The 22433-nt window shown below is 34.0% G+C and overlaps 2 protein-coding genes across 2 annotated transcripts; one reads left to right on the plus strand and one right to left on the minus strand.

Moving 5' to 3' along the window:
- Window positions 1–13589: 13589 nt before the first annotated feature.
- LOC139843234 (guanine nucleotide-binding protein-like NSN1) lies at window positions 13590–18837 on the plus strand. Its single transcript, XM_071833302.1, has 9 exons — window positions 13590–13687; window positions 13919–14163; window positions 14616–14745; window positions 14855–15019; window positions 15613–15830; window positions 16686–16950; window positions 17290–17469; window positions 17905–18116; window positions 18227–18837. Exons 1-9 carry the CDS (start codon window positions 13669–13671, stop codon window positions 18626–18628), a joined length of 1836 nt encoding a protein of 611 aa, XP_071689403.1. The 5' UTR covers window positions 13590–13668; the 3' UTR covers window positions 18629–18837.
- A 522-nt stretch (window positions 18838–19359) lies between these two features.
- LOC139843429 (uncharacterized) lies at window positions 19360–22207 on the minus strand. The gene is made up of 3 exons (XM_071833508.1): window positions 21773–22207; window positions 20919–21070; window positions 19360–19788 (listed from the first exon to the last, which is right to left on the minus strand). The coding sequence occupies exons 1-3, from the start codon at window positions 22077–22079 to the stop codon at window positions 19564–19566; spliced, it is 684 nt and encodes a 227-aa protein (XP_071689609.1). The 5' UTR covers window positions 22080–22207; the 3' UTR covers window positions 19360–19563.
- Window positions 22208–22433: the final 226 nt, after the last annotated feature.

Below are 22433 nucleotides of genomic sequence, written 5' to 3' on the forward strand. Positions count from 1 at the left end.
AAGACGGTGGAACTTTCAAAGTGAACGGACACAGACTCAAGTTATACTTTGAAGAAATCAATACTACGGAAAGAGACGAAATCACCTTCTACCCTAAGGACAAATAAATTCAGGGTAACTCTAAGGTTTTAAACTCCATTCTCGATTTTTATTCTTATCTTTAAGAGTGGGGTTAGATTGGTCTTTCCCTAGCAGACCCTAAAGAACTAGTCTTCTCCCTCCATTCTATCTTTTTCTTTTTCTTTTTGTTTTTATTGTGTAATTTCAAGATGCGCAGTCAGTATATCTACAACCATTTCATTTTAAAGTGCGATAAGATTTTACCGAGGGATGTGGTGTTAGATATTAAGAAAAGATGCGATAAGGCGAGGAAAGAAGAAAGACAGAAACTAAATGAGACAAACTATGCAAGAGGAAAATCTAAATCAGCTAAAAGGCGTCGAGCACGTCATTTGGGTAAATGTGTGAAATGTGGAAAACCGACTCACTCCGGAGATTGCCCAAAGAACCAAACGGACTCTAATTACGAGTACGTAACCTTATGCCGAGAAGGGCCTTTAAAATGTGCAGAAGAAAACCTCTTAAACCAGCGAGGTTACGCCTACGAAGCAATGGGGAGCGAAATAATGCGACTCCACTACGAGGCGAGCCAACGAGGCTTCACTCTTTAAATCTTTTTCTCGCCAATTGTGTGTTTGTGCATTTTTTTTGTGTGTAATGTTTTGTTGTGTTTGGTTTGTTTTTGTTTGTTGTATGTTCTATTAAAACGGTCTACCATTTAAAAGTGATGAACCTTGAGTTCAATATGTTTTCATTAAAAACGATAAATGTTAAGTGTTACAACTGAATTATCGTTTTTCAAATTACACGAAATTTCTTGTTGGATTCATAAGATATCTGTTAAATAGTAAACCACGAAAACAAAATAAAAATTTAAAAAAAATCCTTTCTACTAAATTGAAGGTGAAACGCCTTGAGTTTAACTTGTTTCTTTGAAAATGAAAATGTTAGGTGTCACAACTGAATTTTCATTCTTCAAAATTGCACAGAATTATTTTTTGTTAAATTCTAAAAGTCTATAGTAGATTGAAAAAAATATACCTTTTTATCAATAACCGTAAAAATATATAACTTGTGAATCTTTGTCGTGGATAATGATAGGTTTGACGACCGAATTTATCTCTACCTAATCGATAGGAAACAAAGTTTTAAGTTTGAAAATTAGTTGATTTAGGGGTATACAAAAAAAAATAGAGTGTATTTTAATTTGTGTAATTTTTATTTTTTATGTACTTGTTTTAAAATTAAAAATGTTAATAATTTTGACACAAAAATAGAGTGTTTTTATTTTATTTTATTTTAAATTTGTTTTCGAAAAATTTTAAAAACTTTAACTTTTAATGGATTGAATTTTATAAATTGAAATTAAAAATTTATAAACGGATTAAGATCAGGTCTAACAACCGAATTTCCGTTACAAATATAAATTTATAAAAGATATTTTTAAATTCAATTGATTTTAAGTTATATATATAAAAAAAAAATTCAGACAAAGCATACGCGTAACGTGTGGGGGTACACGAAACGCGTGGAATTCAAAGCATACGCGAAATGCGTAGAGCTACGCGAAACGCGTAGGGTCAAATATCTGGAAATATAACTGATCGATCAGGAGCCTGTTCTTCACACTCTCTTCTCAATTTTTTTGCTGTGGACGAGAGGAAAACACAAAAACCCGAAAATCACACCCAAAAACTTAAATTAACACTTCCAATCTTCCCCAATTCTTCAATCTTTCAACATGCCTAGATTGGTAAGGGTCCTAAACCCATTTTACCTCATGTTCTTCAAATTTTTCATTATATTTCTTTATGGCTTTAATCCGAATTATATGCATGTTCTTGTTGATTTTTGCTTGATTATTGCTATATCTATGTTGTTAGTAAGATAATAAACCCGATTAGCATGAAAAATTGATCTTTAATTGGTTATTGAAAAATTAGGGTTTATACAAATTGGGGATAATTGAGAAATTGCTACTGAGGTGTGTTATTTTGGTTGTAATTAAATGTTTTTAAGTGTTTTGTCAGTAGTTATAACTCTTGAACATGATTTTGTTTGTTTGATTTTGTAATTTTTAATTTTAGTATGATTTTGATAGTTTTTGTCATTTTAATGAATTAAGTATGAACTTTAATGCTATTAAGAATTGTTTAGAAGCTGAAATACACGCAATGTGATTGAATTGAATTAGATACACTTAGATAAATTGCGTGTTTTCACTTGTGAATTAAACTTTGCATATGAAACTTGATTTTTGATTTATGATTTTTGGTTTGTTTCTATTTTGTTTTGAATCATAGAACTAAAAATTCCAATGTTGCTGAAACAAGTTGATTCCTGTGTTGATTGAAAACAAGCTTGTATGTTGAATTTAGACTCTGTGCTAACATTAACACATCCTATTGGGATGATTTTCTTGATTTAAAATGTTATGCAGGGACCAATTAGAATGAGGGCATTTAACCAACAACAAGCAGAAAATCAGGTTACACCCGAAATGGAACAACAACTCTTGAACCTACACCCGATCCTGCAATTTCCTAACGAATTACATCAAAGGGTACAAAAGGTTAAGGATTTACTCATTCTGGTAAATAGAACCATCTCTCCAGTTTACGTTGTTGATTGGGATCCCCTAGGAGACCCAGTCAACCTAGATACACCGATAAGGGAAATTTTAACCCAAAGTTTCACGGATGAATTTGGGGTAATTACGTATTATAATGACTTTGAGAGATTGTTTAGGTTGAATTCTCCTGTATATAGAGAATTGTGTTTGGAATTCTATTCTACCGTCAGGATGAATATACACCCTGAAAATATCGAAGATACTAGATTTCTACAATTTCGACTGGGTGGGGTAGATAGAGTAATGTCCCTAGGCGACATGACTATGGCCTTAGGGATTTATGGCGGTAATGAGATGAATGCTCCCGGTTTTTGGGAATATATTTTTACAGGAGCTAAGTATACAGGAGATTATGATTCTTTGAGCGTCTGGCGTTCTTTTTCCCAAAAGAATACATATGTAGCAGGCCAAGAATCATACCTCAAGATCACTGATGTTCGCTATCGAATAATTCATAAATTTATAGCGAACATAATTAACCAAAGGGCATTCCTTAATACAGATAAGATTAATTATGTTGACCTTTGGTATTTGGATGCAATTAGAGATAGGGATACGTTTATTAGTATACCCTATGGAGTGGCCTACTTTTTGGCCCATATAGGTAAGGGTGCTCGAGGATCTAGTGACATGTCGGGAGGACACTATGTCACGTGTTTGGCAGCCTGGTTCGGTCTCAACCCGAACGAATTAGATCCTCCAATCCAGCCGATAGATCAACGGGTTCGTACTTTAGGATTGGAGGTGTATAAGACAGCTAAGGCTATACGTGTGAGGGGTGGGGTACGTAGTTTAAGGCAACAGGAAGTTGCTGCTCACGCACCTATGGAAGAGGATGATGAACCCGCGAGGGAAGCTAGGAGGAGACGCAGAGAGACAGATCAGGCTAGCTCGTCTCATACAGGTACTTCTGATTTCGATATGCTCCAAAATTCTTTTAACGCATTGAGTTTAGATGTACGTAACTCATATCAAAACTGGGGAGTGAGATCAGAAGACCAGTATACTGCTTTGTCTCAGCAATTGGGGGATATTAGGCATACCCAACTAGATCAGTATAATATTCTGTCTAACATCCGATACGATCAGAGGGGTCAGGGAGCACAGTTAGAGTGGGCGCATCATCAGGCATATTTATACGCGTCTAACCCGCAGAATTACGCACCCTCAGCCTATCCTTCATACCCCCAATGGCAGACACCCAATGACCCTCCACCTCCACCATATGACCATAACGCCGTCATAGCCGCGAGTCAGGATGCATATAGGCGTTTCTACGAGGAACAACGCCTAAACGAACAACGGCAGCGACAGCAACAGGAAGAAGGCGAACAGGGAGGCCCGTTTTGGAATCCATTTAACTAGTTCTATTCTTTAAAACATTTTTATTTTTATGGTTTGTAATAACATAATTGTATGGTGTGTATTGATACTTTTTTTATGTTTCTTATGTTTTATTATATATTAGCAAGAAAGTAGTGTGGGGTAAAAATTGTTTTGTACGATTGAAGTACAACCCCATGTTTTGTGTGTTTTTACATGGTTTTGACAGGTACAGAAGAAAATGCAATTAGACGAAACGAAACATCGAATTACATTGTGATACAAACATTGGATATAATCATAGGTAAAACAATTTGAAAATCCAAATCTGTTAACAAAGGAAGTTCCAAATACTTCACACTTTTTGTCCTCTCAAATTTATACATTATTATCTGATTTTATGTAATGAGGGCATTACATAATCTTAAGTGTGGGGTGGGAATATATAAATTCTCGAGAACTTATAATTTGGTGATTTTTATCAAGATTTATAAAATTTTTAAACAAATATATCAAATGAATTTTTAAGGTAACTACGAGCGATTAAAGCATAGGTGTCAAAAACCGAAATTATCGTCTCGATACATTAAAAACGCATAAGTTTATTTGTTTAAAACCTATAAAAGAAAAACCATTTATAACAAGAATTTATAAATACTTATGTTGAGAACCATTTATCACATGTTTCTTTCAAGTTATTGCAGATATTATTGCTTCGGAATGTATAAACCTGAATATTCCATTATTACGAGTAATAGAGGATGAATCAAGTCCATCCCGTAAGGAAGTAAAGTCTTCCAAATTGACACACTTGCTAACTTATGTTAGAAGATGTAGTCCAGAACAGCTGTAGGTTGACGAAAAATCTTGAAAAGTCATCCCTAAGATCGGCTGGAAATCCACCTAACCTCAGCATCAAACAGGGTTTTTGGTGGTCAGACTTATCCTAACCATGAGAAGGATATGTTTCGTACAATGGGGGGGCACAATGCAAATTAGCTTTTAAGACTAATGAATCTAATCCCCAGATGGATGATCTCCGTAAAGATTAACCGCATCTATGTTTGACCGCGGTCAACATACATATGCCATAACAAATTGAGGTGTGCAAACTCATGGTTCACCGATGATATTTGGACACGATATAATTTTGTTCTAAAACTTATGCTATTTTATGAATTATATTGTGTAAAACTATTTTTTTGGACATTCGGCTTCAAGTTCCATGATACTACAATCATGGGGGCGAATAGCTTGCTAATCGCCGACTGAGACTTCGGTTTTCAGTTACCCTCAACTGGAATTTGAGGTTAAAACCGAAAAACGTGTCTAGTGTAAAAACTAGCATGACATTTTATAAAATCATAAAACGTTTTCACAAGGTCCAATTTTCCCTAAGGATCCAAATTTTTAAACCCTAATCACGAGTTTCATGTTTGTTTCTGTTGTCAGAATTTCGTTTCGTGTGGTGTGTGTGTGATTCAATAAAAATTGTGTAGTGTTTCAAACTATTCCATATAGCGTGTGTTTCGTTTCGTGTAGTGTGTGTTGTGTGATCTAATGTTCAATAAGGAAAAATATGTAATGTTCCGATTCTGTTAAAAGATGTAATTGCTTGAGGACAAGCAACGTTCAAGTGTGGGGTATTTTGATATTGCTCTAAACATACATATTATTCGACGCAATATCAGTCATATTTCATCAGCTTTTATCATTTAAAAAGACATTCAACGTATAATATTCAAGAAAAACGACAAAAGTGGACAAGAGCTTGAAGTTTGAAGAAACGATGATAAAACGATAGTTTTAACCAAATTTATATCAAGAAACGTTTATCCGAATGAAAGTACAAGATAGATGAAGAAAAGAGTTCAAATGGAAAGTGCCAAGTCAGTACACGTCAATACGGGATCAACAAAGAACAAACGAAAAAGAAAAATAAAGGAAACTGTCATTAACACATACACGAATCGTGTAGGTCTACACGATACGCGTAGTAATTTGTTCTTACGCGAATCGTGTAACCATACACGAAACGCGTAGTTTTAGGCCAAGATTAATCATGAAACACAAAATGGGACGGTGGCTTTTTCTTTAAAAATCAATTCTTTTCTCAAATGAGATACAGCAAGGAAACCAATAAACAAGTTGAAGCCTACCTACTACTAGTTCAATGTTAAATACGGAGTACTATCGTGTGCAAAAAAGGATACACATCACATATCAAAGACACAATTATTATACAACACATACAACAATTACTATATCAATTACTATTGTCATTTTATTACTCTGTGTAATTAGTTTCAAATATTAAGGAGGTATTGTTCGTGATTAAGGGTGTTATTGTACGCGTGAAAAGGGTGTTATTATTGTAATTTTCTACCATTTGAAGTTAATGAAAGTGAAGAATTTTTAGTAAGTTTACTCTGTTAAAATTATCGTTGTTATTATGTTTGCATATCTATATTTTTATGTTTACCTTAGTGTAATGAATAGCTAAATTACCTTAGTGTTTGCTTAGATGTAGAGCCCCTAGTGAAATGGATTGTTATCATTTGTAAATGTTAAAATGTAACTTTAGTATTTTTAATATTGAGCCTAGTTAAAAGAACCATTATTGTGTAATTAGGTATTTAACCCTTGCCACTTAATTTATTAAATTTAAATAACGAAAGTTGTTTTTATTTACATAAATTAAGCTTCAATATTAAAAAATGATCTAGACGAATTTATGGATAAGTTATTAACACCAATTTAGAAATAAACTTTGGTGGTTTGGGTAATATCAATAATTATATGATAGTGAAATTATAAAAAGGGAAACCGTTATGATTTGGGTATTGGCGAAAGTCAAAACTAGGCTAGGTCTCAATTTAAATACTTAGGGAATAGTAGCTATCTAAAAAAGAATCCGATGAAAATTAGATTTCATTTAGTTAGTCGTAACCTTATATTTATTCGAAAGAAAAATATAAAGTTTATTACTAAAACATTTTAATAGGACTTCAAATTCAAAACAATCCATGGACCTAGGGGTGACACATTTAAGTAAACACTCCCATTTATCCCATTTATATTTATTATAAAAGTATTATTATTATTATTTACGAATTATTATTATAAAATATAAAAAATATACATCTAAAAATACTCGAATCTGTACCAGGACTGTTTGTCACATCGTATATAACATACGCGAAACGTGTACGATTACACGAAACGCGTAAGTATAAATATCAAACTGTACGATTTAATCTACACAATACGCGTAAGTTTTAAGGTATACGCGATACGCGTATAAATACGCGAAACGCGTAGACAGTAATCCGGCTACAGTACCAGTAGGGTTAAAATTAGGGTTTTAATTATTTAAATTAGTTTAAAATTAGGGTTTTAGCCTTTTTACTATTATATTTAGGTTATTACTATATAATTTATATTAGTTCTTATAAAATACTTTAATACATGTTAAATCCTAATAATTAGTGTTAATTATAATACTTTATAATTAGAAATTAGTTTACAATTAGTTAATCATTTTAATTCCTTTTAATTTGTATTAATCTTTTTAAACATTTCATTTAGTTAATCTAAATAAATTTATATTATAATTACTCAAAACAAAATTCTAAATATATAGTTTTATTAAAAGTTACTATTTTACTAATTACCATTTAGTAATATAATTGTCGCATCATAATTAGTATAATTTCATTTAGTTCCTTTTTAAGTTAATTATTGTAATTTTGTAATTTTATTTAGTAAATTAGTTTAAGTTATTTTCTTTTACTATTATTTTATAAATTCCTAATCCAAAACCCCCTTTAATTAAGTTTGACATCAAAGACTATTAAAAACCATTAAACACTCCATCTCCCCGTGGAACGAATCGGATTTACCGACAAACTAAACTACACGGATAGGACTAGTTGCCTATATATGTGTGAAATCAACCTGAATTCAATAAAATACCACATATACAATAAATCAATTCGTGTAACAAAACAACTCAAATCCGTTCATAAATAAAGGTTACGTTTCGCAACATCAATCGTGAACTAAATAATTTTCGGTTGAGAACCGATATCCTCTTCCCCGTAGCAACAACCTCTTGAACCGTTACAAAGATCTCGCGTGTATTCCAAATTCGACCTTCATGCTGGTTATCATCAATTGAGGGTTAAGGGAGACAATGCCTCCTAAACCGCTTCCTGAACTCACTACGATAGTTATAATTTTCTTTTAATATCGTTTAGTTTAACTAAGGCTCCGTCCGTATTCATAGACCTCCTGAACCGCGTATGCAAACTTATCTAGACAAATCCATTATCGTATTTACAAATGATGTCTAAACCTATTCAAGTAAAGAAGAAAACAAACAACATCTCCATCTTATGGTCGAACTCTTGAGAAAAGAGCAACTCTATGCCGAGATCTCCAAGTGTGAATTTTTATTAAACGAAGTCCAATTTCTAGACCATGTTGTTAGTGGTCGAGGTATTACAATAAATCTCACAATCGAAGCCACACGTGATCGGGAGACCCTCACGGCTCTGACTTGTATTCGTAAAATCTTGAATCTCGCCGGTTATTACCGAAGATTAATTTCTGACTTTTCTCGTGTTGCTCGTCCTTTAACCCCGTTAACTCACTGAGGAAAGAATTAAACCTCACCGTGTCCGAACTTTGAACGTGATTTCTCACACCAACCTTACTAGCTAAATTCGTGTAGCACAAGATGGAAACCAAATATGGAAATATTTCTACTTGAACGCCTGAAAGGCATACTCTCTTGAATCGAAATCAAGGAAACTGAAATTCGTTATTTTACACGAAGAATTTGAATACTTAATTATGAATCCGATCAATCTTCTCATCACCACGTACCATGTTACATAACTCTTTTATTTCACTATGACTGTCTGATATTACTGGGACCCAAGATAACACACAATCCAAGGATACCCCTTTCTTCCTTGACTTATTGTCCTTATGCTTCTGATATACGGCCAACTACTACTCAACTCCGAACTATACAACTACGTGTACTATCTCGTTCCCCACCAAGTCTCAACATTTGACCACTAGATGCGTGACATGGCTACCTCAAGATGTGAACTCATCCTATTCTAAGTTCTTATTTCACTCCTGTCTTTTCGCTCACACTTCCGTATAAGGAAACCTTTTATATAATTTCTCAATTGAGAGAGAGACTCTCCATGTATTACTAGTATTCTCCACGAGGGTGACTAACCCTGACGAACGTTTTCGGTAGCCGATAAGAAACTTGTACCAACAAACGCTTTCGAGCCCTAACTAACTTGTTCAAACATATCTTAAGAAATTTAATTCCAACAAGGTGTACCATTGTCAATTATCTCGGATCGAAATACTCGTTTCACTTCTAGTTTTACAAGAAGCTTTAGGAACACGTTTAAACATGAGTACCGTGTATCAACGACAAGCCGACGGACCAAGCAAACGTACAATTCAAATCTTGGAAAGACATGTTACAAACTTGTATTGTCGCCTTTAGTTGATCCCTCTTACATCAGTAGTTACCACTCGTGTGTTAACGTCGCACTTTTCGAAACTTTATATAACCGCAAATGTCGTTCTCCTATTCGTTGGACCGAAGTAGGTGACAAGCAATCACAGGATCCGAACTTATTCAAGAAACAACCGTTGAGATAGTTCAAGTCCGAGAAGGGCTCAAGATCGCCCGTAGTCGCCAAAAGGACTATGCCAATATTAGGCGTAAACCTTCCGAATTCCAAGTCAGTAACCTGGTAATATTGAAAACCGCACCTTGGAAAGGTGTAATCCGTTTCGAGAAATCGAGGAAAGTTATATCCGCAATATTGATTCTTTTGAAATCTTGGGGCGTATTGGAACCACTTCCTACCATTTAGAACTTCCGACTCAATTCAGTTTCCGTTACCATACGTTCCATGTAACAAACTTAGAGACGTGTCCTGCGGAACAGGAACGTGCTACCATTCTAGATAAACTTACTATCGATGACAAACTCCTCTTCATAGAAAGACCGGTTGAAATTGTGGATCGTAGAACCAAGCCTTAATACAACGTAAAACCCCGACTATCCAGATTCGTGGAAATGCCCAAGGACGTATCTTCACTTATTCGTAGATTGGACAACACGAGGTCCCGAGTAAGAGACATCGACTATTACTTCCCACTAAATTTCGGGACGAAATTTCTTTTAAGGTGTGGGTAATGTAACATCCCGCATTTTTCCGTTAAATTATTTTAACGCCCGTATTTTTATTTTAATAATATCCTTCGTATCTAGATTCGTATCCTCCGTTAGCTAACATTCTTAATATTTTTCGTTATCGGATTATAACGTCTCCCGTACTCTCGTGTAATTCAAAATAATTCGTTCGGTTAATTCCCGCACCCGACAACAAACTTGAAGGACTAAACTTGCCAAGAGACTAAACTCTTGACTAGGTCAACTAGTCAAGGTATCCTCCCCACCATTCATTCACCACCACCACCATCTTCATACTTCCACTTTTCTCTCTAATCTTCTCAACACAAAATCATCATCTAAATTCGATCTAGGAAGCAAACATAAAAACAAATTACATTTTCGTGATCCTCTCTTCATCCTCTTCGATTTGGTACCAATTTCACTACTTGGGGTAAGGTTTCTAAAAACACTAGATTTCTCTAAATTCGTGTTTTTGACTTGAAATGGTGTTAGTTAGTGTCTATGGCTCGTGTCTAGCATGAATATATGATTTACTTGCTTGATTTGTTGTTTTGAGTAACTAGTATGAACATTTGAAATGGGTGTGTTTAATCTTTGATTTTGGATGAGTTAATGTTGTTAAATTATTAAAGTTCATGTTTTAATTGTGTTACTAGTATCACTAGCTTCGTTTTGAGGTATAGGTTGATTAAGAAAACTTCATAAACATGATTATTGATTTGGTGAACTTTGGGTTAGGGTTTGATAAACTTGAAATGAACTTTTGATGCCTTGAATGACATGAGATGTTGTTAACAAGTGTTTAGTTGGATTGTATGCTTGATTACCTTCGAAACGGCATATCATACATGTAAATTGGTTACCCGAAACATGAAATGAGATTTATGAACTTGAATGTGATAAATGATGAACATTAAATGCGGTTTTGGTTGTTGTAAGTGGTAGATTGATTGATGAAATGTGTTTAGTCGTTTTCCTCGTCAAAATACCTTTCCAACGGTGTATGATACATGTCCTAGGTGTTTTCGGTTCACAATTTGTGTTAGTTTGAGTTTTGGTTCGTGCACTTGTGTGGTTCAGCAAAACAGGGTCTGTATACTGATCTGGACGCCGTCCAGACTCTTGGACGCCGTTCAGACCTTCACAGCTGGACGCCGTCCAGACTCTTTAGACGCCGTCCAGATGAACTACCAGATTCTGTTTCGTTTGGTCGTTCACCATTTAATTCTAACTATGCTACGCACCTCCTATTAACATGAAACTTGGCCAACATGCTCATATATGATTAAAAACCTCAGAAAAATAGTTCGAGACCCGACCCGAACGTGTTGACTTTTTCGTTTACTTTGACCCGACCAAGTTTGACTTTTAGTCAAACTTAACCGAATACTTATGCAACCTTTCTAACTTGTTTTTATACTTGTATCTTGCATGAAACTTGACAATTTGATTCACTTGCTACATAATCGAGTCGTAACGAGCCATATGACTAATTGAACAACTTTGACCAACCGTGTTTACCGTTATTGATACAACTTACTTGTTTAGGTCAAGACTAGCATTTGTTCTTTGCACGTTACTTGTTGAAGTATCTTTTTACTCTTGCACTCGAGGTGAGATCATAGTCCCACTTTTACTCTTTTGAACTTACATTTGGGATGAGAAAACATAAACGTTTCTTTTTACTAAGTGAACACGAGTACAGGAAAACAAACATTCTACATACGAGTTTAGAATAAAATCCTCAATTCGATTATCATTAGTTACACTTGCCGGGTGTAAGCGAGAACTTATGTTGTATGGATCCATATGGGTTTGACAAACCCTCATTCAGACGGTTCGCTACCGTCTACAATGAAATATATTTTCGAGAAACAGTGTATGTTCTAACACTATTGTGATAGGGTTCTATGGAAGGAATGTTAAGCATTGATAATTGGGTGCTCGTGAAACAAATTTTGAAATGGTTAACTATTATTTCGATGTTGCAAATCTTGTGGTTCAAATGACTGATTTACTCACTTACTTACTTAAACCTATGATTTCACCAACGTTTTCGTTGACAGATTTATATGTTTTTCTCAGGTCTTTGAACGATATGTGATACATGCTTCCGCTCATTATTTTGATACTTGCTTTGGATGTCGAGTATATGTGCATACATGGAGCGTCTTTTGACTTTATTTAAAACTGTGTCGCATAGGTTTCATTTGTACTTATAACTTTGTAACGTAACTTTTGGTTGAACAATTCTTGTAAACTTGAAAAAAAATCTTTACTTTTGAAATGAAGGCGACATATTTTGGTCAAACGTTATTTTAAAGACTTATGACCACGTAACGGGACCTAAGTAGTCGGCGCCGTCAATGACGATTTTGTAGGGTCGCTACAGCGGGTCCTCGTCCTAAAATGTTATAGTTCTTTAATGTAAATTTTCCATTATATGCTACAATGTATAGTTTTTATAGGCCTTTGTAATTGACTCCGTTATATAAATACAATTTTACTTGCTTTTAAAAAAAAAGCATGTATTTTGCCATGTTTTTTTAACAGCAGTTCGGGATTACTCGGGAGATTAAATCACCTACGTGTTCATCTCCCGCAGTTACATAACCTGTCTCCAACTACTGTCCAGGAAAAAAATTCAACTTCTGACTTCTCGCTAGAGAGGCATGTCACTACCCTATGTATTGCACGATACATTTTTGCCATGTATTTTCTGAATTTGTTTCACATAAATGAGACTATTCACATATTTACAATTATTCACATGCGATAATCTTCATCTTATCTTATAAGTTAATGTAAGTAGACTTCATTGATGGGTAATTAACCTACATCCACTTACGATTATTCACATATTTATAAGTTAAACAACATCGGTCAATTTGATAAAGGCGAGGATTCAAAGTGAAGTTGGTGGAGATTGAATCTGAACTACTTTTAAAGATTCTCAATCACTCAACTAATCAACCACCCAAAAGATTATTGAAAATGCAAGTTAAAGCATTATTTATGAACATGATATATAAATATGAAAAATTTGTAGTTATCACAACACACAAGTAATGACATTATTCACAATTCATGGCCATCACAAAAAATTAATAACGTTATCAAATATGTGGAAAATTATACCGAAAAATTGAGAAAAACATTAAAAAGTTACATTATTTGCAACTTTATACGTCTAACCTCTTAGCTAATACAAACTATTGATTTAGAATGTTTTAATTTAACTAGTTTATAGTTTATTATTATTAAATTAAATTTAATTTAATAATAAAGAAATAAACTTAATTGACAGTATATTCGGCGCCTCCTTTTTCTTCAAAAACCCTAATTCTTATGTCATAACCCCTTTCCTCCTTCCGTCTGCAACTCAACTCAACCGCACACTCACCATTCAAACATGCCGAAAAGAAGTAAAAGTAAGCTAATTTATATCCATATACATACATATATATATCTTCATGTTCAAATTCAATTTATGGATTTCATCCTATCAATTTAATTGTTCATATCTGTCCGAACAGTATATTAGCTCCTACACATTCGTGTTCGTCTATATATCTTTCTATATGATGTGATTGTATCTTTTCATTTGAATTTGATTGCAATCATGATTCATGTATGACTGTTAATTGTGTATAATTGTTCAGAGAGTAAAAGTAAAAGAGTAACATTAAAACAGAAGCATAAAGTAATTAAGAAGGTGAAGGAGCATCATAAGAAGAAGGCAAAAGAGGCGAAAAAACTCGGGTTGAATAAAAGAACAAAGGTTGAGAAGGATCCAGGGATTCCTAATGATTGGCCTTTTAAGGAACAAGAGCTTAAGGCACTCGAAGCTCGACGTACTAAGGCGCTTGAAGAAATCGAGCAGAAAAAAGCTGCTCGTAAAGAGAGGGTAAATCGCTTTTATTTGATAGTTGTGTAGCATATGCCATATGGTTCTAATTCTGTTTTTATTTGATTGAGATACTTATGTTGCTTTATAGTCCTTCATTTTATTTTTCAATGTAAAACTATAGCAACTGATAATGCTTAGATTTAATCAAGAAGTTAAAACCCTTAGGGCCTTGTAAGTTTAAAAAAACTGTACATTTGATTATGTACTATCAAGAAAATAAGAGGAATTACATTATTTAAAAAGTAGCACGTTAAGTGGCAACGAGTTGAAAACGTTCTAATTGATAAAGAAAGATTGTATCTTTAGGGGCAGTGGGACTAGCTCTCAATCACATAAAATTTGGTGCTATTTTGGTTCTTTGGGCACTAAATTTGTTTGAGAAATTTATAGATTCTTAACGTGTTTTGCTACTAGCCTTTAGTTTGAAATGACACTATATGTTTCTTCAGGCTAAAAAGAGGAAGTTAGGTCTATTGGAGGACGATGGGGACGATATCACGGATCTGGCCGAGCAGGTTTCTGCCAAAGAACAGGAGTTTGGTCGTAAAAAAGTTACTGATAATTCAAGTAATACCCCAGGTATGATGTTTTTTTAACACTTTTACCATTCTTTCTTACTCATATGCATATCTGGTTGTTGTGATTATTAAAGATTTTGTTTTTTTTTTTTTTTTTTGGAAATGGTCAGAGAGGCTGTTTTACAAGGAATTGGCCAAAGTTATTGAAGCTTCAGATGTCATTCTGGAAGTTCTTGATGCTCGGGATCCTATTGGTACCCGATGTATTGATATGGAAAAGATGGTATTAAAAGCTGGTCCTGAAAAGAATCTTGTGTTGCTTCTCAACAAGATAGGTAATTTATATGTTTTCTGCTGTTTTGATATTTTTAATAAACCTCTTTTGGCTATTTGCTTATTTAGGGGTCAAATTATCAGTTACTAATCAGCTGCAACAAACCTGATTATCAAAGAGTAAAGATAATTAGTTGCCATTTTTACAACCTGATTTTGAGATCCTCTTACTGCCATTTAGCTCTTATTTCACTTAAACAACTAGTTATCTGATTGTACAACTTCAAACAGAAAATGCATATCCAGACACTATCTACAACTCTAATTATTCAAAATCTGAGGATAGAATTTTTTTGAATTTTGACCTAACTTAAAACCAACATTAACTTTGACCGACTCAGGCAGACTCACTCAGACCGACTTTGACTGACTTTGACCTCACCTTTTACTGTTTTAGCGTTGACCGACTAATTAAACGTTTTTGTGCGAAATGGGACGGGCTAGTCACCAAACTGACTAGTCGGCCGAGACGGCCGCTGTTTACAACACTGAATATCACATAATCAATTCTAAAACGCAAATCTTGTATGATCGACTTATTATGACTTTTTTTTTCTTTCTTTCTCGTGTATGTTTTGTTGAAATATGGATATAGATCTCGTCCCTCGTGAAGCTGCTGAAAAGTGGCTCAAGTATCTTAGGGAGGAGTTACCAGCAGTTGCTTTTAAGTGTAGCACTCAAAAACAAAAGACTAATCTGGGATGGAAATCCTTAAAGACCGCAAAAAAGAACAGCAATTTTTTGCAGACAAGCGACTGTCTAGGTGCAGAAACTCTTCTAAAGCTACTGAAGAATTACTCTAGAAGTCACGAGGTAGCGAAGTTTTTAACGTTTTTACCTTTTCTTAAAAAACGTGACACCTTTGACCCATTTACTTTGCTTATAAATGGGTAATTTAGGTTATATTTGATTTATCTCCAACGATTGACATAATAATAGTATAAAGTTGGCTTAAAGGATATAGATCAAAGGGACTGAATGTATAGGAACTTCTCCTTAGTGTATTCTTAATTGTAACCTTTTAGCTATTCCATAATAAAAGTTAAGATTAACATTGCAATAGTACTATTTGTGTATTAAGATTTAACAAGTAAGATATCACATATATTTTCCAAAATTGATAATTTTGCATGCAGAAAGTGCCAATTTGGTTTAACCTTATTTTGACTTGCACACATTTTTTATGTTGCCTGTTCGTCAAAAGAGTCCATGTAAACTCCTCATGTGGTTTGTTAGGTGGTGTCAACTGGAGGTGCAACCGGTTGGGTTTTGTAATGGTCAAAGTGGTTTGTGTCAAAAAATTTGGTTTGTGTCAAAAAAATTTTAACTTCTAAAGTAGGCGAGGTTTCTCCAAATTTTTATCACTTCTACTAATAGTGGATATATTATACTTACATGATTACAATATTGTTCTATTAAAAAATATATATTATACAGTACTACATTATTTCTGAATAAAATGATTTAGTAAGATGTAAGCATTTATGTACACTGCATGAGACTTTTAACCCATGTATGAAACTTTTAACCCATTATACTATTTCGATCTATGTGACCCATTATTAACTAACTTTGGCATAAGTTAACACGTTTTCATACGTCGAGTTAATATGGCTATCTTTATGGTTAACTTCTGAATCTAATATTGATAGTATGCTTTTATTGCAGGTTAAAAAATCGATTACCGTGGGTGTAGTTGGTCTTCCTAACGTAGGCAAGAGCAGTTTAATTAATAGTTTGAAGAGATGTCATGCTGTCAATGTTGGAGCGACACCTGGTCTCACGAGAACCATGCAACAAGTTCAGTTGGACAAAGATGTTAAATTACTAGATTGCCCTGGTGTTGTGATGCTTAAATCTGGGGAGAACGATGCTGTTGCAGCTCTTAGAAATTGCTTAAAAATTGAGAAACTTGTGGATCCTGTTTCTTCAGGTAATTGAAACTATCCAAGAAAACTCAGTTGTGTTAATATTCATTCAGTGTCACAATTTGAACCCATCTAAAAGATAATGGGTTATATACGTATATTGGGACTTTTCTATATGTTGGGTCAAACTGGGTTAGTAGTTTAAACTAACTATTAAGGAAATATTGAAAGTCTCCTAAAGTGTATTCTAATTAGTTTTTCAATGAGTTAGGCCAATCTGATCCAACCACTTAAACGTGTAGATTTCTGTTATGAACTGTACCCATTTTGAGCAGTTACTCAGCCTAATAAGTGATCGATTTAACTTTAATTGTCACTAAATGTTTTTTATATGTGAACTACAGTGATGGAAATCCTCGAGTTATGTCCCAAAGAAATGTTGGTAGCGTTATACAAGATTCCTACGTTTGCTTCTGTTGATGACTTTCTTTCTAAAGTAGCCTCTGTAAGAGGCAAGCTCAAAAAAGGTGGCTTTTTGGACACTGATGCCGCTGCACGAACCGTATTGCAGGATTGGAATGAAGGTTTGTACTAGCACAATTTTTATCTATTTGAAAACATATGCATTTTAATGACTTTCATTAGTTTTCTGTTAGTCAGTGTTGCACAACTTGGAATTTCTCGTTTTTTGATTACTCGGTCACAATTGGTCAAACTCGGGATTACTCAGAAAATCAGTTAAAACTCGGGATTGCTCCGAATATCAGTCAAAATTGGTCAAAATTCGGTCAAAATCGGTCCAAGTCAAACTTGGTCAACAGCCGAGTACTCCCTAAAAAGTCCTGACTGAGTACTCTTCGAGTAGTGATTTTTTGCAACCTTACTTTTAGTTTGCATAAATAGCAATGGTGAAAGACTTGTATATGCTTTTCCTGTAACAAAAGAAATAAAAAATATTAAAAAATGAAAGAAAGATATAGAAAGCCACTCAAGCGTGCTTATTTTCACCTTTGTTGCAGGTAAAATTCAATACTACACAATGCCTCCAGTTAGGAACGAAGGAGAGGCTATGGAGGCAAAAATTGTATCGAAACTAGGAATTGAGTTCAACGTGCATGAAGTTTATGGCACTGAATCGTCGTATATTGGCAGCCTCAAATCTGTAAACGAATTAAATCCCGTTGAGATACCACCAATGGAACCTGTTGTTTTAGACGAGTCCATGCTTGAGGTTCGTTCTGTTTTTTTTCACCAAGTATCAAGGTGTTATTCACATATCTATTTAATTAAACATTTATCACGAATTTTTGTTCTTAACTTTATGAATTCTTGCTTCTACAGGATGATAAAGAACCAGAAACAGCTCCTGATGAAAGCAACACGGAGAATGAAGAAGATGAAGCTATGGCAGAAGACAAAGATGCACCAGAAACCAAGGTTAATAAGTCAACTAGTCAACAAAACGAGAAACTTAATGCAGCTGAAGGGGTTTTGAAAAGCAAGCAAAAGAAAGCAGAAAAAAAGAGAAGGAAAGAAGATACCGAGTCTGCTGCAATGGAAGAAGAAGATGAGCCAATTGATGGTGATTATGACTTCAAGGTGGATTATTTGAAGAAAGGATCGACTGACATGGATGTTGTTGAGGTAGCTGATGATGATGATGATAATGATGATCAGGATGATGGTTCGGTTGACAAAAATGAAAACAAGATTGACGTCGATCACAATGAATCTGCAAAGTAACGCAGGTGAAGTTTGTTGTTTGGTTTTGGAAAAATTCAGGCAATATTTTGATAATTTGTAGAAAAGTTGCTTGATTTGTGTAATCTCTGGAGTTCAACTTACGAATATTTGTTGTGGATTGGTGAAAATTGTACGATCCATTTAATTTATCCTTTTTGTTATGAATGGATTAATCGGTTCTCAAAGCGGCATGTTAATAAAAAATGTCATTTACGAATAATCTACTTTGTACTTGTATATAATAGAATAAGAAGATTGTTCATTTACGAGTATTTGAAAGTCTGGTTACATGATTTTACTACTCAAAACCTGTATCTAACATTTCTGATTTTCCAACTTTAGAGTATCCAAAACTTTTGGATGAATATTAGGTCATTCAAATACCGGGAAATATAGATAAAAATCTGAAAATTTAAATACTCAAATGCAAACATGCAAACATACTTCATAACATTAATCCATTCATAAAAATATAGTAATATTTAGATAGAGAAGCAAATTAGCTACAAAGACAGCAGCTCAATGAGTAAAAAACATCAGCAAAATGGCCTGAAAAACAGCAGCATAAAGGCTGAAAATGGATGGTATAATTAATGGCGCTATAATACAGGATCAATTAGTCTGATAAACAGTGGCAATTAGGCTGAAAAAACAGCACCATGTTAACTACAAAAACAGCACAAAGTTAACTACAAAAACAGCATCGAATTTGATGGAAGACAATCTCGAAGTTGCTGAAAAATATTTATGAAGTACCTTTATAAATCCCTCTAATGGAGTTCAAAATTATCTTTAACATGTATACACAATTATATATTATAAACTCAACATATAATGGGGTAATCGCTTAATTTTGACAACGCCTAAACTAGTATCCAAATACCAAAAACCCAACCATTGCCAGTCAATAACACATATTTGATTCACAGTTTATCTCAATCATCTATCGATATTTCTAAAGGTGGGTCCGTGCTGCCATTATTCGTGCTCTCATCTTCTGAACCCGAGCTAGTCAGCGACGAACCGACTTTGGGTTCATCAACGGCTGCAGAAACATTTATAGTATTCGTAGCAGCGTAGTTTGGAACACGGCCTTGTGCTTCCAAAGCTTCGCGTGCTGCTTTCTCTTTGGCCTTCTTAGCTCTTTCTAGCACTTCATCCTGCATATCAGTAATAAAACAGATTTACACCGTATATTTATATAAAAATGCTCCAAAATTTCCATCTTTCATATGTATTTTCACATTAATATTACATATTTTCAAAATAATTTACATGTTTGAAATATATCATAAGTTAATAACACCAATTGTTTTCCAAATTTCCAAAATTTAGCTAAATGGCTGACTTCCATCTTTCAACTACAAGGTTTAGTATTTATACAATCATATTTGAGAATTTTGTTAATTTTACTGAAGCTTTTAAGTTAGCTATATAATCTAACACTCCCTCAGTCTCAACCAAGGTTGAAAAAGACGCGAGACGGGGCCGAAACAGTAGCGACCTCGAAACGTCGCAACGGAAAAAAGGGGCCGAGACGGGGTCGAAACGGATGTTGACCTTTATATATATAAATATACATTTACACATATTTTAGAGCTAAAAACCTTCGTTGACAAGTTTGTACCTGTAATTGCTATGAGCGTTAATATAATACAAAATGAAATACCAAACTAAGTCAATTTTGATTGATTTGACCGACTTATGACCGATTTTAACAGAATTTCTGACTTTTGACCGGCGTTGACCCAATTTTTCCTGCATTTGACCTGAATTTGACCGGCTTATAAGAGAACGGGACGGGGTCGAAACGGTTTACTCACCAAAACGCCGCAACGGACGCAGCGAACGCCGTTTATAACAATGGTCTCAACTTAATAGTCTCCAAACAAAAAGCATTGGTTAAGAAATGTCATGATCACACTATAATTTTTGTAAACTTTACAATTTTACTTTACTTTTTACCTACATTTTTATTTTACACGCAAAAAGTAAGGGTATAAAAGAACTTTACCTCATTATTCTTATCTTTTTATAGAAGTGAACTGTTAATTTGGGATAGCCCAAAAAGGAATATTGGACTATCAAATTGGGACGAAGGGGAGTATCATAGTACTCTGTAATTTATCTTGAATGAAAACACAACACATATGCAGTACTAGTTCAAATAAACATATACTAATATATATGTATATACTGAATGAAAATATATATAATATAATAACATATTAACATAATATATATTTTAAATTCTAAATTTAAATGAACAGATAATATGTATTTCAGATACCTGAAACTCTAGTACTTGTTTTTGTTGTTCAGCTTGCAACCGGCCAACTGTACTCAGGAACTCACCAACAGTTGATTCGATGCGTTCATTTAGTGCTTCTGCAAAAGCCTTCCCCAAGAAAAACGCATCCAAAACTTGTTTACTTTCATTTTCTGTAAATAAATATCAGTTCTTCATGTTTAAGCAGTCTTTGTTACATAAACGGGTCAGGTTGGGTCGGTTTGGGTAACATAAACCAAACATCATATAATCACGCAACATGGTGTACATAAAACAAACATCATATAATCACGCAACATGGTTTTGTGTAAACTAGAAATAAAGGTATTTACAAAATAAACTAAGGTACCTTAAAGTTCTTCCTAGTATATTTAAGTTTGAAAAAAGTTTATCGTTCTAGTTAAATCCAAGACACTTTCTTTACCATGGTTGAACATTCTACATTCACTACTTGGCGAAAGTATGCATTGAATATACATTGAATTGTGAAAATTCTCATCCAAAACCCCCATTTAACAGTTCCTTTCACGTATTTGGTATAAATATATTAATTAAGTTATATAAACCCAATATGAATTTGACTAAAAAAAGTCAACATGTGTATCTATGCACAATTACACTGCCAGAGTCCATACTCCATAACCAACTTCTTGATCAAAGAATCAAAAACAACCATTACATAAGAAATCAACAAATAATTAACAAACCAATAAATTAATTTTAAAGAATACAACCCAAACCATCCCAAAGTCTAATTCAATACAACAAATAGGTATACAATAGGGTCAAAGTCAATACCAATAAGTCAAAATTAAATAAAACACAAAAGTCAAAACCCTCATAAAATTTCATACCTGGAGCAGGGTCACCAGGAGAGCTGCTACTGTTACACCTAAAACCATGTTTTGAACGAACCAAATTCTTCTCCGAAAACACACCTACCAATCTTTCCCCATAATTTTTAGAGGATTTGAGGCAAATTACTGAACAAGATGATGACTTTGAAGTTTTATTGATTTGGGAATTTGATGGAACACGAGAATATGCAATTGGTGAAGATATTGATGTAGTCATTTTAGTAAAAAATAAAAAAATAAAAAAATAAAAAAAAATGGGGAAAAAGATGAAGGACTTGTGTTGTTTGCGGATGGAATGGTTCATAAATCACGAGGATTTAAATTCATATTTATTGTACTTGAGACGGATGTTGGGCCACTTTTGTTCATGGACCACAGTTTCTTGGATTTCATGGAATGGTTCTCAAGTCACTGTATTGATGTGTGTTTATAGTACAATGGATTTGTAGAATATTGATGATTACAATTGCAATGCAAACAACACAAGTACAATGGATGTGTGATTACATTGATTCAATAATGAAAATAATTCACTTTGGTCAAGAGTCATTAAAAGCATCTACGGGCGGGACGGGGGGTTGGGTTGTGATTCTAACACCTTTACCTGTAAACATTCTTCAGTTTGGAGCAATATTGTGAAGATCAACAAGGATTTATC

This window comes from Rutidosis leptorrhynchoides, chromosome 4 (genome assembly GCF_046630445.1).
Source record: "Rutidosis leptorrhynchoides isolate AG116_Rl617_1_P2 chromosome 4, CSIRO_AGI_Rlap_v1, whole genome shotgun sequence".
NCBI classification, from domain to species: Eukaryota; Viridiplantae; Streptophyta; class Magnoliopsida; order Asterales; family Asteraceae; genus Rutidosis; species Rutidosis leptorrhynchoides.

What these genes read in the sequence shown, in the direction of transcription:
- LOC139843234 (XM_071833302.1), top strand. An exon ending in AAGCTGCTCGTAAAGAGAGG is followed by an intron (nt 14,164 to 14,615) that starts GTAAATCGCTTT and finishes ATGTTTCTTCAG; the next exon opens with GCTAAAAAGAGGAAGTTAGG. An exon ending in ATTGCAGGATTGGAATGAAG is followed by an intron (nt 17,470 to 17,904) that starts GTTTGTACTAGC and finishes CCTTTGTTGCAG; the next exon opens with GTAAAATTCAATACTACACA.
- LOC139843429 (XM_071833508.1), bottom strand. Translation starts at nt 22,079, where the DNA reads ATGAACCATTCCATCCGCAAACAACACAAGTCCTTCATCTTTTTCCCC. An exon ending in TCCTGGTGACCCTGCTCCAG is followed by an intron (nt 21,071 to 21,772) that starts GTATGAAATTTT and finishes ATTTATTTACAG; the next exon opens with AAAATGAAAGTAAACAAGTT. An exon ending in AACAAGTACTAGAGTTTCAG is followed by an intron (nt 19,789 to 20,918) that starts GTATCTGAAATA and finishes ACTGATATGCAG; the next exon opens with GATGAAGTGCTAGAAAGAGC.